The 16,243-nt window shown below is 45.5% G+C and overlaps 2 protein-coding genes across 3 annotated transcripts in view; one reads left to right on the forward strand and one right to left on the reverse strand.

Moving 5' to 3' along the window:
• Positions 1-7,201, reverse strand: part of SPATA45 (spermatogenesis associated 45) — a 29,415-nt gene extending 22,214 nt beyond the window's left edge. The window contains exon 1 of the mRNA XM_049868378.1: positions 6,858-7,201. The gene's annotated coding sequence lies outside the window, so the exon portion shown is untranslated. The remainder of the gene's footprint in view (positions 1-6,857) is intronic.
• A 2,142-nt stretch (positions 7,202-9,343) lies between these two features.
• Positions 9,344-16,243, forward strand: part of FLVCR1 (FLVCR heme transporter 1) — a 32,763-nt gene continuing 25,863 nt past the window's right edge. Inside the window, exons 1-2 of one of the 2 annotated variants that reach the window (XM_049868355.1) lie at positions 9,344-10,431; positions 14,255-14,399. In XM_049868355.1, coding sequence (XP_049724312.1) covers positions 9,694-10,431; positions 14,255-14,399 — 883 coding nt within the window. In that variant the 5' untranslated portion in view covers positions 9,344-9,693. The remainder of the gene's footprint in view (positions 10,432-14,254; positions 14,400-16,243) is intronic. The other variant, XM_049868354.1, reaches the window with a different exon arrangement.

The following is a 16,243-nucleotide window of genomic DNA, read 5'->3' on the forward strand; positions in this document are numbered from 1 at the left end:
CACAGAGTTACTCAATTTAAAGATAAATAACAAATCTGTATATTAAGCTTAAGATTTGAAAATAAACAATTTTTATAAATCAAATAGTGATTGAAACACAAGTAACCATGTTTTCTTTCTTTCTTTTTTTTTTGCCCCTGAGCACAAAAGACTTCCTCATCATTAAAAAACAATAAAATAAAGCTCAAATGGCAGTGTTGGTGGGTTGGGGAGCAGCCAGGAGTGAATGTGCAAACCGAAATCTCAGGTTATCTTGCTTCTTCTTCTTTACATTCGTCATTCTGAATCTCACCGTCTTTAAGACCAAGATGTCAACTAGCTAATCTGATAAATTAATTCATGCCAAAAAGAGTTAGGAGCAAGGTAATAATATGGGCAATTTATTTGTGATTTTACATTGGTTATGCTTAAATCGGAGCCAAGGTGGTAAGATGGTTATGAGCTTGGCTGCTAACCAAAAGGTCGGCAGTTCAAATCCACCACCTGCTCCTTGGAAACCCTATGGGGCAGTTCTACTCCATCCTATTGGGTGGCTATGAGTTGGAATCGACTCAGCAGCAATGAGTTTGGTATACTTAAATCACACAATCAGCACATTTGAAGCCAGACAGGACAGGAAGGACCCGCGTTGGCCCATCCCTGAAGATGTTTCAGGGCAGAAAGCTCAGCCTGCTATAGAATTAAATCCCTACAACATCTACACAAAAATGCGCACATGGCTGGATTCTGATTTCCAGCCTCCATCCCCAGCTTAGCTTTCCACATAGGAGAACAGCACAGCCTTGACAACGAGTGAACAGAGCATGGTGATGGTGATGAGACCAGCAGTACGCCAGCCACGCTGAACAAACAGGGGGCCGTGCCGGGGGCCGAACCTGCCATCTTCAGTAACATAGTTAACTCCCAGCATGGAAGCTATTCCCTTATTAGGCAAATCGGGAACTAATCTCTGCTTTTAGAGTATCTCCTTATTTAGGTATACTTCCGGTTCAGCTCAGTTAAAGAAAACAAGAGACTGGGGTCTTCAGTCCAGCCAAAGCCAGTTTTGGACCAGCTCAGGTCCTCCGGAACTACGCAATACTCATGACCTTGCCCATCAGACAACTTATGGACATCAGAGGAGGAAAAACACACCCCCGTCTACACCCCAGACGTGGGCACGATGCCATCTTTGTAGCCCCCCTTTCAGACTGAACAGGCATAGAAGACTGAACGGCCCTGAGAATGCCCTCTCATGTCAAACCAGTCAGCAAGCTGGCCTCACCCTGGGGTGCTCCTGGGGACCCCAGACCCGATTTACTTTATGCATATAAACCCCTTGGGCTATTGTTCTGGGAGATACTTTGCCGACCTGAGTCCAGGTGTTCTCCTTTACTTGGCCAACTAAATAAAGCTTCTTCTTTTGCTTTCATCAGCTCCGTGTGTCTTCACAGCCAGCAGACCTTGGAGTGTCGGGTTACACTGACTGCATACTGAAGGCAAGATTGGAAATTTATCTCCATTCCATGGAACACCACAGGTTGTACATCTGGCAAAATTGTTCTGGTTTGCATCTTACTGCCTGAAGTTCTCAGACTGTAGGAAACCTTCGCTAGGAACAGCCACGTCACTCCTGATAGCGTCTTGGACCTTGGCTCCTGAATGCTGTTCAGACCTCATACCACTGAAGTGCCACTTATTCAAATTTTCTGCAGGGTTGGCTTTCCACATCCACACTGTGGTTTGGTCACAACTTGACTCTCAGCTGGGTGACGTTCCCATAGTGTCCTCTGACAGAGATTAAGGTCCATGTTATGTTATACATCCATACGTATGATATAAACCATGACTTCTGCCTTAACTGGTCACTAAGTATCTACCAACCAAGCTTCAAGAGAGAGGAGGCAAAGTTAAGAGATTGTGACGATACTGCAAGGAGATACTGCTGAGTTTTGCCTCTTTCTGCGCTCAGTTCTTTACTTTATGGTACTTTGTTGAGATAGGCATATGAACTTTGTACAATCCTTTCATTGTAAATATTTCACTTTTCATAAATCATAGAAACTTAAAATAAGAAGAGATTTTAGATACACATAGTTCAGTCTTCCACAGAATCCAGGAATCCTATGCACAACATGGGAGAAAGATATGGCAATCTGCTTCCAGAAAGACTACAGCCTTGGAAACCCTATGGGGCCATTGAGTCAGAATCAACTCGACGGAACACAACAACATCCACAACATACCTGGTATGACATAGGTGGTCATCTAACTGTTGTCTGATTATGTCACATGATGGCTGATTGAAGACTCACCCACTTCCAGTGATGAGAAGTTTCCTCTTGTTAGGCCGGGGCAGTTAGAAACCCCAACGTGTCCTGTCCTTCAGGAGAGCCCTGAGACTGGTACCAGCTCCAGAGAGGGTTTCCACCGTCATAAATTCAATCTGAAAGAGCTCGGAGTAGCTCCAGGACAATAAAGACACAACCCCAAAAAAACCAAACCCACTGCCATTGAGTTGATTTTGACTCATAGCGACCCTATAGGACAGAGTAGAACTGCCCCATAAAGTTTTCAAGGAGCGCCTGGTGGATTCAAACTGCTGACCTCTTGGTTAGCAGCCATAGCACTTAACCACTATACCACCAGGGTTAAAAACACAAGATGGGGTCAATTCTAAGATAATACAAAGAAGTATGGCTTTGAGAACTCGATACAAGCCAATGATAACGGCTATTGGTAACATTTATTGGGTATTGCTATAGATCAGGCACCATTTGAGTGCCTGATGTCTATTAGCCATTTATTTCTCACAACAATCTCATAAAGAATATTATCCTTAACTTATATTTGAAGAAACTGAGGCACAGAGTAACTAGTCCAAGGTCATGCAGATAATTAGAAGAGCTAGGATTTGAACACAGCCCATCTGGCTCCAGAGCCTGTACTCTTGATCACTACACTAGACTACTAACCCTAACCATGAATGTCTACCATGTGCCAGGCATCCTTCACGCATTTAATCATCATTAACAACCCTGTGAAGCATGTACTGTTACACAACAGCTAAGTAACCTGCTGAAGGTCACACAGCTAGTGAGAACGGAACCTGGGATTCAAACCCAGGCAGCCTGGCTCCAGACCTGAGGTTCTCCCCACAACTCTAGACCCTATTGGTGGTATGCTCCATGTAGATGGTGGTAGCACCAGATGCTGAGCTTTGTCATCATGTGATGTGAAGGCCCATGACAAGGTGGACAAGAGTAGGATAGCTGTCAGCTGGTAAAAATGTGGGGAAAACTTAGGAACTGTCTGACTGTCCAGGGCTCCCGAAGGACTTCCAGCCCAATCCTTCTTGCTAATGATGTAGGGCAGACAAACTATCTCTAAACTGAAGGATCCTGCACAGCAAAAGGGGATGGCGTCCCTGCAGGAGTAGACTCAGGAAGACGTCATGCAAAGAGGAAAGCAAGTTAGCTTTCAGACCTGGTAGAAAGCTATACTCCACTGTATAATGGGGAAATGAGGCCTAATGTATTCTGCCAGTTTCTGGTTTCAGGAAGTAGGCCAGAAGTTTGCGTGTATCTGAATGTTTACTGTAAACACCTGAAAAGGAGCTAGGACTTGGGCAAACACAGAAAGATCTCTTTAAAATTCTCTCAATTGGATTTCTGTTTGTGAATTCTGTAGATAGTGTCATGGTACATGATGGTATAAAAAATGCCTCTAGGTTTTTAATAAGAAGAAGTTGTACTGAATACTAAGCAATGTGATTAGTTTGTTTTTCGGAAATCCATAAAATAAACTTCTTAACTAGGATTTGGATTCCACGTTTAGACATTAATTTGGTCATTCAAAGAACATATTTCAATAATCTTAAATAATGTCCTAATCAATATTTGGAAACTCACATTTGCAAGGAAGTGTACAAGATTTTTTAAAAAGAACTAGATTTATTTATAATACAAGTAGTTAATTAAAACAGTCAGTAGAAATCCAATGCTTGTCAGCTTCGTTCATTTAGTAAATATTTACTGAATACCTACTATGTGCCGCTTCACGTGTCTGTCAGTTTGTCACACTATGGTGGATTGTGTGTTGCTATGATGCTGGAAGCTATGCCACTGGTATTTCAAATACCAGCAGAGTCACCCAGGTGGAAAGGTTTCAGTGGAGCTTCCAGATTAAGACAGAACAGAAGAAGGACCTGGGGGTCTACTTCTGAAAAAACTGGCCAGTGAAAGCCTTATGAATGGCAGCAGAGCATTGCCTGGTATAGCAGCGGGAGATGAGCCCCTCAGGTTGGAAGGCACTCAAAAGACGACTGGGGAAGGGCTGCCTCCGCAAAGCAGAGTTGACCATAATGACGTGGATGGAGTCAAGCTTTTGGGACCTTCGTTTGCTGAGGAGGCACAACTCAAAATGAGAAGAAACAGCTGCAAACATCCATTAATAATAGGAACAAATAATGTATGGAGTATGAATCTAGAAAATTGGAAATTATAAAAAATGAAATGGAATGCATAAACATTGATACACAGGCATTTGTAAGCTGAAATGGGCATTCTGAATGGGACAATCCCATGGTCTACTATGCCAGGAATGAAATATTGAAGACGAATGGCATCCATTCACTGTTGAAAAGAATATTTCAAGATTCATCCTGAAGTACAGTGCTATCAGTGATAGGATAATATCCATATGCATACAAGGAAGACAGGTTAATACAACTATTATTCAAACTTACACACCAACCACTAATGTCAAGTATGAGAAAATCAGAGATTTTTACCAACTTCTGCAGTCTGAAATTGATCAAACATGCAATCAAGATGCACTGATAATTACTGGTGATAGGAATGCGAAAGTTGGAAACAAAAAAGAAGAATTGGTAGTTCAAAAATATGATCTTGGAGATAGAAATTATGCCAGAGATGGCATGATAGAATTTTGTGAGACCAACAACTTCTGCATTTCAAGTGTTTTTTTCAACAACATAAACAGCGAGTGACTATACACGTGGACCTCATGAAATGGAAAACACAGGAATCAAATCGACTACATTTGTGGAATGAGACAATGGAAAAGCTCAATATCATCAGTCAGAACAAGGCCAGGGTCGACTGCAAAACAGACAATCAATTGCTCCTATGCAAATTCAAATTGAAGCTGAAGAAAATTAAAGCAAGTCCACAAGAGCCAAAATACAACCTTGAGTTTATCCCACCTAACTTTAGAGACCCTCTCAGGAATATATTTGAAGCACTGAACATTAATGACTGAAGACCAGACGAGTTGTGGAATAACACGAAGGACATCATAGGTGAAGAAAGCAAAAAGGCATTAAAAAGGCAGGAGAGAAAGAAAAGACCAAGATGGATGTCAGAAGGGGCGCTGAAACTTGCTCTTGAACTTTAAGTAGCTAAAGTGAAAGGAAGAAATGATGGAGTAAAAGAGCTGAGCAGAATATTTCAAAGGGCGGTTCGAGAAGACACAGTATGGTATTATAAAGGCATGTACAAAGACCTGGAGATAGAAAACCAAAACAGAAGAACACGCTCAGCATTTCTCAAGCTAAAAGAACTGAGGAAAAAATTTAAGCTTCAAGTTGGAATACTGAAGGATTCTATGGGCAAAATATTGAATGCTGCAGGAAGCACCAAAAGAAGATGGCAGGAATACACAGAGTCACTGTACCAAAAAGAATTGGTTGATGTTCGACCAATTCAGGAGATATCATATGATCAAGAATCTATGGTACTGAAGGAAGAAGTCCAAGCTGCACTGAAGGCATTGGTGAAAAACAAGTCTCAAGGAACTGATGGAATACCAACTGAAATGTTTCAACAAACAGATGCAGAGCTGGAAGTGCTCACTCATTTATGTCAAAAAATTTAGAAGACAGATTCCTACTGTCCATATTTATGCCTATTTTCCATATTTATGCCTATTCCCAAGAAAAGTTATCCAACTGAACGTGCAAAATTATCGAACGGTATCATTAATATCACATGCAAGCAAAATTTTGCTGAAGATCATTCAAAAGTGGTTGTAGCAGTACACTAAAAGGGAACCGCCAGAAGTTCGAGCCAGATTCAGAAGAGGACATAGAACCAGGGATATCATTGCTGATGTCAGATGGATCCTGGCTGAAAGCAGAGAATATCAGAAAGATGTTTACCTGTATTTTATTGATTATGCAAAGGCATCCGACTGTGTGGGTCATAACAAACTATGGATAACATTGCGAAGAATGGGAATTTCAGAGCACTTAATTGTGCTCATGAGGAACCTGTACATAGACCGAGAGGCAGTCATTCGAACAGAACAAGGAAATACTACGTGGCTTAAAGTCAGGAAAGGTGTGTGTCAGGGTTGTATCCTTTTACCATACCTTTTCAATCTGTATGCTGGGCAAATAATCTGAGAAGCTGGACTATATGAAGAAGAACAAGAAATCAGGATTGAAGGAAGACTCATTAACAACCTGCGTTATGCAGATGACACAACTTCGCTTGCTGAAAGTGAAGAGGACTTGAAGCACTTGCTGATAAAGATCAAAGACTACAGCCTTCAGTATGGATTACTCAACATAAAGAAAACAAAAATCCTCACAACTGGACCAACAAGCAACATCATGATAAACAGAAAATATTGAGGGTGTAAAGAATTTCATTTTACTTGCATCTACAATCAATGCCTATGGAAGCAGTAGTCAAGAAATCAAATGATACAAAAAGCCAAAGATGTCACTCTAAGGACCAAGTTGTCACTTAAAGCACTAAGGTGCACCTGACCCAAGCCACCGTGTTTTCAATCACCTCATATGCATGTGAAAGCAGGGCAGTGAATAAGGAAGACTAAGGAAGAATTGATACCTTTGAATTATGGTGTTGGCAAAGAATATTGAATATTGGTCTTCCAGAAGAACAAACAAATCTGTCCTGGAAGAAGTACAGCCAGGATGCTCTTCAGAAGCAAGGATGGCGGGACTGCATCACATACTTTGGACGCAGTCAGGATGGACCAGTCCCTGGAGAAGGACATCATGCTTGGTAGAGTAGAGAGTCAGTGAAAAAGCAGAAGATACTCAAGGAGATGGGTTGACACAGTGGCTGCAGTAACGGGTTCAAGCATAACGACGATTCTGACGATGATGTAGGACTGGGCAGTGTTTTGTTCTGTTGTACATAGGCTCACTACGAGTAGGAACTGACTCGATGGCACCTAACAAAAACAAGAAGGAAGGATATTACTATGCATATATCTTTGACATTTAGGACTATGTAGCATGTAACCTGTACTGAGAGGTGCCTGATATATACACTTACACAAAATCAAAACAATACTGTTACAGGCTATGAGAAGAAAGTGTATAGGGTTTTAGAGTTCTAAATAGCAGCACTTTTTAAGAGATTAAGTCCACAGTGAGAACCCCTATATACACCTCTAGTTTCTATCTCACTTTAATAATGAATGTTTATGATCTCTTTTTTCAAATGCAGTTTCCCAAATTTGAAGGGCTGGCTTTTCCTCTAACAGAGGAAGACCTGCAAGGCTACATGTGTTCTTGAGGACAGGGACTATGCCTTTTTTTAAATTTAGTTTTTGTTCCCCGGAGCCCACAACAGTGTCTGGCACACACTGTTCAAAGCTAGTTTGGTGACCGGAACACACTGAACCCAGTGAATGTGCCTGCCCCATAAATATTAACTCCAGGTGTTGGCCCCAGGGAGAATGCTGGGTGACAGGGTTGGTTCAGGCACAGCAGATGTTGTTACTCAGCCATTCAAGTTAGCGCTGTGGGGCTGGGGTTTCTAACTTCACAAAGGCTGATTCCTTTTTTTTTTCTCCTCACAGTTATGGGGTTTATTGGAGAAGTAACAGGCTACAACTGAGGATCAGGACCAACTTGCTCAGAAGACAGAACACAGTTGTCTGGGCAGCTTCCAACCAGGACAGCTCTCAGCTCCATATTGGCCATGCTAGCTGGCAGGCTGCAGTCAGCCTCTGCTGTTGGGGACACTTGGCCTGAACTGTGCCCTGCTTACCCAAGTGTTACAGCTCTTTACAGCTGCCTTGCTCCTGTAGCAGGCTCCTTTCTCCATGGGCCGGGGAGCCCACCGCAACGGTCTCCCGCTGGTAAGTCTCCTGGTTCCTGCTATCTCCTGCCCCTGCTGCCTCCCTGTCCCAGGTCATCTTTTCTGTCTTCAGTGTTACAGCTCTGTCTGTCTCCTGAGTCTAGGAGGTTCTCAGCGCAGCGACCCTGGTCCAAAGACATGCTGTGCTCCGGGTTCTCCTGGATGGTAGTGAGGTCTCCTTCAACCTCTCTGGGATTAGCCCTCATGAGTCTAGCAGGACAAACTGACAGATCCCCTTGGTAGGCCAGTTACTTACCTTGCGTAGTAATTGATCAATCTCCGAAAGAGTTTTATGCAACTTATTTGCATAGTAAACTGTCCAATCCCCACAAGATGTGTAAAATTGACCAATCACAGGGCAGGATATGGCTCAACCAATTATTTTTTGCAGAACTACAAACACAGGGCTAGAAAGGCCGTAAAACCAAAACCAAGCTCCTTGCTGTCCTGTCGATTCCCACTCATAGACCCTATAGGACAGAGTAGAACTGCCCCACAGGGTTTCCAGGGAATTGCGGGTGGATCCCTAACTACAGACCTTTTAGTTAGCAGCCACCAGGGCTCCTGGAAAGGCCATATATAAGGAGAAACCCTTCACTGGAGATGCAATTGTAAAATCTCAAAAAATGGAAATACAAAAAAAAAAAAAAATTGTCCCATTCAGTTTCATATCATTCAATTTCCCTGAAAAGATGAGTAAGATAGACTGGCAAGCACAGCTGGTGAAAAAGGAAGGCGAACTATGTTCTACGCGGCATGAGGAAGGAGAGAAACCACAGAACACGGAAAAAAAAAAGATGCATAAATTTACCGCTATAAATTAGATTTCCCAGAAAAGTATAATCAAATAAAATGGACTAACAATAATTAAAATATCTGACCGGGCCAACAACCAAAAAAAAAATAATGGTACAAAGGCAGATTTCTGACTAAGTCTCTTTGTCTGGATTGGAACGACTTCTGGCTTCTTTTTTCAGCCGAGAAAGGAAACGTGGTCAAGTCAGCTCTGAAGGCAGGGCCCGACCTTGCCGGGCAGCTGTGCCGAGAGGACAAATGCGCCCTCCGCCTGCGCCTCAGACGCGGCCCTTCGGAGCGAGGGAGATGCCCCCGTCTCCCCGCTGGTTTCTCCCGCCCGCTGGTTCCCACCCCAAGTCGCCCCATCCGCGGATCGCCTCCTGGCCGCCCGGCCCGCGTGGACGGCTCCAGCGCCCTCCACCCTTCCTGGAGGCCGCCCCAGCCCGCCTTCCCCTGGCCTCCGCTGGCCTGCTCCGCCCCGGCCCCCCGAGGAAGCTGCCCGGATTGGCGCCCGCGCCAGGCAAGGCGCCCCGATTGGCCGGCGGGGACACGGCGCTCTGCCGGGCCTGGCGCGGGGAACGGCGGCGTGGGGCGCGCGGGGGACGCGGATCGGCGCGCAGCCCGGAGCAGCAGGCCGGGGAAAGGGTGGCGGGAGCGGCAGGCCGACGGGCTGGGGCTGGGGCGCAGGAAGGCCTCGGGCTCTGGACCGGGGGCTGGCGGTTCGTGCCCGGGCTGGGGCGCAGGGCCAGGGAGGAGGGTGGCGCCGGGGCCCAGGGACATGGCGCGGCTGGACAGTGAGGAGGAGGCAGCGGAGGATCGGGGGCATCTCTACGCGAATGGATACCTTCTGGTCCTGGGGGATGCGCCTGTCGCCAAGGTGGGCGCGGAGGCGCAGGACGGGCCCAAAGCCGGCTGCCTGGCCCTGAATGGGGGCTCTCCGGACGGCCTTGAAGCCCCCTCGGGAGCCCTGGCCGGGCCGCAGACTCCGCTGGGCCTGGAGGAGGAGACCCAGGCCCGGCTGCTGCCCACGGGCCCCGGCGAGGGGACCCCAGCGGCCGAGGACACCCCAGTGCCTCAAATCGCGCTCTCTGCTCGGCGCTTCGCGGTGCTGCTGACCTTCAGCCTGTACTCGCTGGTGAACGCCTTTCAGTGGATACAGTACAGCATCATCGCCAACGTCTTCGAGGGCTTCTACGGCGTGTCCTCGCTGCACATCGACTGGCTGTCCATGGTGTACATGCTGGCCTACGTGCCCCTCATTTTCCCGGCCACCTGGCTGCTGGACACCAGAGGCCTGCGGCTCACCGCGCTGCTGGGGTCCGGCCTCAACTGCCTGGGCGCCTGGGTCAAGTGCGGCAGCGTGCAGCAGCATCTCTTCTGGGTCACCATGCTGGGCCAGTGCCTGTGCTCCGTGGCCCAGGTGTTCATCCTGGGCTTGCCCTCCCGCATTGCCTCTGTGTGGTTCGGGCCCAAGGAGGTGTCCACAGCTTGTGCCACTGCTGTGCTGGGCAATCAGGTAAGGACTGGGGTGGTAGGTGAAAATCACGTCCTTAAAGAGCAGGAAAAAGCCCTAGGCCGTGTGGGCTAGACACGAGGGTGGCCCCTCAGGACACATTGGTCGTGTAAATGAAGGAAAGATGACTAGTCACAAGATAAGAGGCAGTCTTGGATTAAAGAGGCTTTTTAATTGCTTTATAAGGACTCAGCTTACTGAATCAGTGTACAGTGACCGCCTCCTCATCTTGCTTTGAAAAATACGTGTAAAATAAGTTAACTGTTGCCTCTGATACACCTAACATCATGGACCGCTTGCTAATGCAATAATGGATGAGACTTGGGTAGGTATATGTCCCTAGTGTGTTCTTCGCAAAAGGAAGGTGTTGGATTCCGGGTGTTTGCTTCCATTTTGACTGGAGTCCTCGTGAACAGCCCCTGTTTAATTTTATTTATTAGCAGTCAGCACAGTGACTACATGGCAACATTTTGTCATAGGCAGAACTCCCCCTATTACTCAGCACACCTCTGGGCCTTCATCCTACTTTCTCCCAAGGCGTTCTCCTGCCTTTCTTGGCTCCATTAGCTGTGCACTTGTTCCTGACTTTCAGACATGCGTCGTCAGCCTGGCTTATGGAGTCGTCATTGATGATGACATGCAGTATTACTGAGCAGTCACTAGGAGTCTGGCACCACGCTAGTAGTGCCTGTGAGCACTGGGCCATTTAATGTTGTTAGGTGAGAACTGTTAGGCTCTCTCCCTTTTACAGGTCAGGAAACAGACTTGGGGGGATGGAATTAGTTTCCCAGAGCCACATGGCTACTTAGCGGCAGCATTCACATTCAAGCCTGTCTAAGCGGCAGCATTCACATTCAAGCCTGTCTGATGCCTGAATCCTGCTGTTTACCCACCGAGCCCTCCTGCCAGATCGCTACCCTGGAGAACCATTTAAAGCATAGGTGAGATCCCTGCATGGCTTTGGACTTGCCGGTGATTTCCCATAGCACTTAAAACAAAACCTAAACCCTTTGCTCTGGTTTACAAAACCTTACTAATACCAGTCTTCTCCGGTTCTTTAAAGAACACAAAACTTAGACCTGCCAAAAGGCCTTTGCTGAGCCATTCCTCGTACTGGAATGTTCTTCTTTGTGTCACGTGATTGCATCCTCACTGGTCTTCTGCTCTCAGCTTAAATTTATTTGAAATGTCGTTTCTAGACAATCCCATTTAGAGTGACCACTCACTGTTGTTACATCATTCTACTTTAATTGTCCACAAAGTGCTTATCACTGTCCGGTAGGCACGCTATATATCTGTTGCTTCTGTGTTTAGTGCTATTTATCACACGCCTCCAACACAGTCACTACATGGTAAGTTTCATGCAAATGGGCACACGGTCTGCAAACACACAGCTCTCCCCACATGTTGTGGGGTCGCCAAGAAATTTGTGGAATAAAATGAATAAGCTTTAACTCAGATGCTGGTCGGTGAATAGCTGTATTTGGATATCCCATCGGAACCCACCACTCAGAATGTACCTAATCTCCTGGCACATTTCACTTTCCCTCTGGTGCCGCTGTCCCCGCTTTGCCACCCTCAGCGCTCACCCAGAGCTTGCCAACGCACCTCCGTATCTGCAGCCCTTGCTCCCTGCCATCCATTCTCCACCTTCATCCAGCATGTTCTTTCTAATGTGCACATCTATTCGGGTCAGTTCCTTTTCCCCTGAAGTGGCTTCTATTGCACTTAGGATAAAATTCAAGCTCTCTAATATGACATGTAAGACCCCCCAGATCTGCCTCCTGCCAGGCTTTTCCTCCTTTCTATCCACAGGCCTGTTCCCACACATGCTGTTTCCTGCTTTGAGCTCTGCTTACAGTTTTTCCCAAGGTCATGGCCTGTTCTTCCCGACCTTGCCACACAGTGTCCTTGGCTTGGAACACGTCTGCTTTGCTTCGCCAGCTCCCATTTCTTTTACAGATTTTTGCTTCTCCGAAACTTCCTGAACCCCGCATCTGTGCAAGACGCTCCTCCGAAGTGCCCCTTTAGCTAGGGTGATGGGGTGTCACGTTTTGCCTGGAAACGTCACTATCTTTGCTCACCTTCCTCCTTGAGACCTTTCTTGAGCCTCTTCTCAGCTCCATCCCCCAAAGAATCTGATATCTCCCTCCATTGAATCTCCTTAACATTTTGATTTTATTTATCTTATTGCAATGATCATATTCAGCCTTTTTTTTTTTTGAGGTGAAATTCACACAATATTAAGCTTTTTAAACAATTCAGCGGCACTTAGTGCGTTCACAGCGTTGTGCAGCCAGCAGCTCTGTGTCGCCCCACAATGTTCTCATCACCCGCAAAGGAGCCCCAGCTCCCACTAACCTAATCTGCCTTCTGTCCCTGTGGATTTCTCCATTCTGGATGTTTCACCTAAATGGAACCATACAGTTTGTCACAGTTCACGTCTGACTTCTCTTACTTAATGTAATGTTTTCCAGGCTCATCCAAGCTGCAGCATGTTTCAGTACCTTTCTCCTTTGTATGGACAAACGATGCTCCATCGTATGCGTGCACCACGTTCTGTATGCCCATCCTCTGTTGACGTTTGGGTGGTTTCTTGGCTGTTGTGAATAGTGCTGCTATGAACATTTGTGTACCCTCAGTTCCTTTGGGTATATACCTAGAAGCGGAATTGTTGAGTCAAATGATAATTCTATGTTTAACATTTTGAAGAACCACGAAATTGTTTTTCCAAAGTAGCTACACCATTTTACATTCCCACCAGCAATGTGTGAGGGTTCCGATTTTTCTACATCTTGCTGACCCTTGTTATTTTCAGTTATTGTATACAGCCATCTTAGTGGGTATGAGAAGGAGCCCTGGTGGCGCAGTGGTTAAGCACTTGGCTGGTCACTGCAAGGTTGGTGGTTTGAACCCACCAGCTGCTCAGCGGGAGAAAGATGTGTCAATCTGCTTCTGTAAAATAACAGGCTAGAAAACACTGTGGGGCTGTTCTACTCTGTCCTTTAGGGTGGCTATAAGTCAGAATCGACTCAATGGCACACAGCAACAGTGGCTGTAAGTGGTATCCCGTTGTGGGTTTGGTTTAATTTCCCTGATGACTAATGATGGTGAGCATCTTTTCATGTGCTTTATGGCAGCTTGTATATCTTTGGAGAAATGTCTATTCGAGTTCTTTGCCCATTTTTAAATTGGATTGTTTGTCTTTTTGTTGTTGAATTGTAAGAGTTTTTTATATAGTCTGCATCAAAAAAAAAAAAAAAAAATTGCCATGGAGTCCATTCCATCTCATAGAGACCCTACAGGACAGAGTAGAAGTGCTCTGATAGGGTTTCCAAGGAGCAGCTGATGGCTTTGAACTGCTGACCTTTTGGTTAGCTATAACTCTTAACCACTGTGCCACGAGGGCTCAGTACAGCCTATGTACTAGGCCTTTTTCAGGTTCATGATTTGCAGACATTTTCTCCCACTCTGCAGGTTGTCTTTTCTCAGCCTTACTTGCACGTGCTTGTTCGCCGTTTAGACTGTGAGCATTTAAAGGGCAAGGACTGTATCTGTACATCTTTATAGCGGTATCATTAAGACGGTAGGAGCTCAGTAAATGGGGGTGGAAGAGGAAACAGTCGTCAGCAATTTCCTTTTAACAATAGTAGCAAAGACTTTAGAACGTAATGCTTCAAAGTTTACAAAGCCGTTTACATACGTCAGCTGTCCCCTGTCCCCTTATGTCAGCTGTCCCCTGTCCCCTTACGTCCTGTCGTTTATCAGTGTTTTCTTTTTCCCCCTCTTAGGATAACTGCTATTAACAGGACTATTTGTTTTTCAGCTCGGAGTTGCAGTTGGCTTTTTACTACCACCAGTTTTAGTGCCCAACACCCAGAATAACACGAATCTCCTGGCTTGCAATATCAGCACCATGTTTTATGGGACTTCAGCTGTCTCCACGCTTTTATTCATTTTAACAATCATTGGTAAGCATATGATTTTCACTAAAGCTTAAATAGATAAATGCATGACTTATCTATTTAAGATAAATATGCAAATAAGCAATGCTGAATATTTTTGTTGATAACGCCACCAGTGCTGTTTGCTGGTTTCGTTCTGACTGCACCGTCTTTCTCAGGCAAGGAATGCTACGACCCTAGGGATGTGTCGTGGCTCAGCACATCTGTTTTAATGTCATGAAGAGTTTGAAGACTAATTCATCTCACTTATCTCCCTACTAACTTTTCTTCCTGATAACTGTCAGTTTCAAACATAGTCCCTGCCACCGCTTTTCCGTATGCCTTTCAATGATCTGCGTCTTATGCTAACTGGGGAACTCCTGGGTGGCACAGCCAGTTAAGCACTCAACTGCTAGCTGAAAGGTTGGTGGTTCAAACCCACCCCCAGGCGTCATGGGAGACAGGCCTGGTGATTTTCTGAAAAGTCACAGCCATGAGAACCCTACGGAGCAGTTCTACTCCATAACGCATGGGGTCACCATGAGTTAGAATCGACTCGGCAGCAACGAACAACATCATCCTGCTAACCTAACCTGCTAACCTAGCCAGGGACGCGCTCCTGTCATGCTTTGAAATGATGCACAAAAGCTACAGCCCTCCCGAATGACAGATCCTTCTGAGAATACCCAGTTTAACACCGAAATGGTCTTGGGCAGCAGAATTTCAAACTGTGGCCACTGTCTGCTTGTTAGGCCACTCCAGCAAAGCCCTGCTGCTGCCACTCGCCAGCATCGTCCCACCTGGGCCTGTCTCTTGAAGCAGTCTGTCAAAATCAGCTGCAAGCAGACACCATCCCTGTGGAATAAGCTGTGGGAAGGTCTGCCATTTAAGTTTATTTCTAATGAGAAACAATTTTATGATTTCAGGGAAAAGGCTAGGTAAGGTGTATTTAAGTACTGTAGTCGCTACCGTGACTATAATATTGCCCTTCAGTAAATCTTAAACTGATCAGAAGAGGAAAGAGACAATAAAGCTGAAAAGGCTATCTCTTAATCATTAAATTTACAATTACACTGCATTATAGCTGAAGTTTTTAATTTATCTGTCAAGTTTTATCATGGCTATGGTAGTAATGAGGGAGCCCTGGTGGCGCAGTGGTTAAGAGCTCGGCTGCTAACAAAAAGGTCGGCAGCTTGAATCCACCAACCGCCCCTTGGAAACACTATGGGGCAGTTCTACTCTGTGCTGTAGGGTTGCTGTGAGTTGGAATCAACTCAGCGGCAGTGGGTTTGTTGAGGTTCATAATGGTAATGAGAGATTCAAGTTTTATGATCTTTATACGTGAAAGCCTCAAAGTTTTCAAAGTGTATGCTGACAGCTGTATCAAACCCCCCCAAAAAACCCACTGCCATCGAGTTGATTCCGACTCATAGCAACCCTATAGGACAGAGTAGAACTGCCCCATACGGTTGCCAAGGAGCGCCTGGTGGATTCCAACTACCGACCTCTTGGTTAGCAGCTGTAGCTCTTAATCACCAGGCCAGTAGGGTTTCGGAAACCTGTATGGAGTGTTCCAGTAGAGGTGGCCTTGTGGATGAACTGGAGGGTCTACATACAGGAAGCAACATCCCTTAAAATAATGAAGAAAGTTTTCTTTCTGTAGCATATAAGGTATCCTGACATGCCCAGTCTGTTGGCTGGTTTTTGTGTTTTCAGTCAGGGGGTGGCATATTTGTGGGGTGCAGACTACTAAAAAGAAAAAAATGACCCCTCACTATTTTAGCAGTTTAAGAAAGTTTTAAAAGAAATCTATATATTTTTAGAAAACCTTAAATCTGCTTTTCTGGTAGCCACACTTGATTTATTAGGTA

Source organism: Elephas maximus, chromosome 24 (assembly GCF_024166365.1).
Source record: "Elephas maximus indicus isolate mEleMax1 chromosome 24, mEleMax1 primary haplotype, whole genome shotgun sequence".
In the NCBI taxonomy this organism is placed as follows: Eukaryota; Metazoa; Chordata; class Mammalia; order Proboscidea; family Elephantidae; genus Elephas; species Elephas maximus.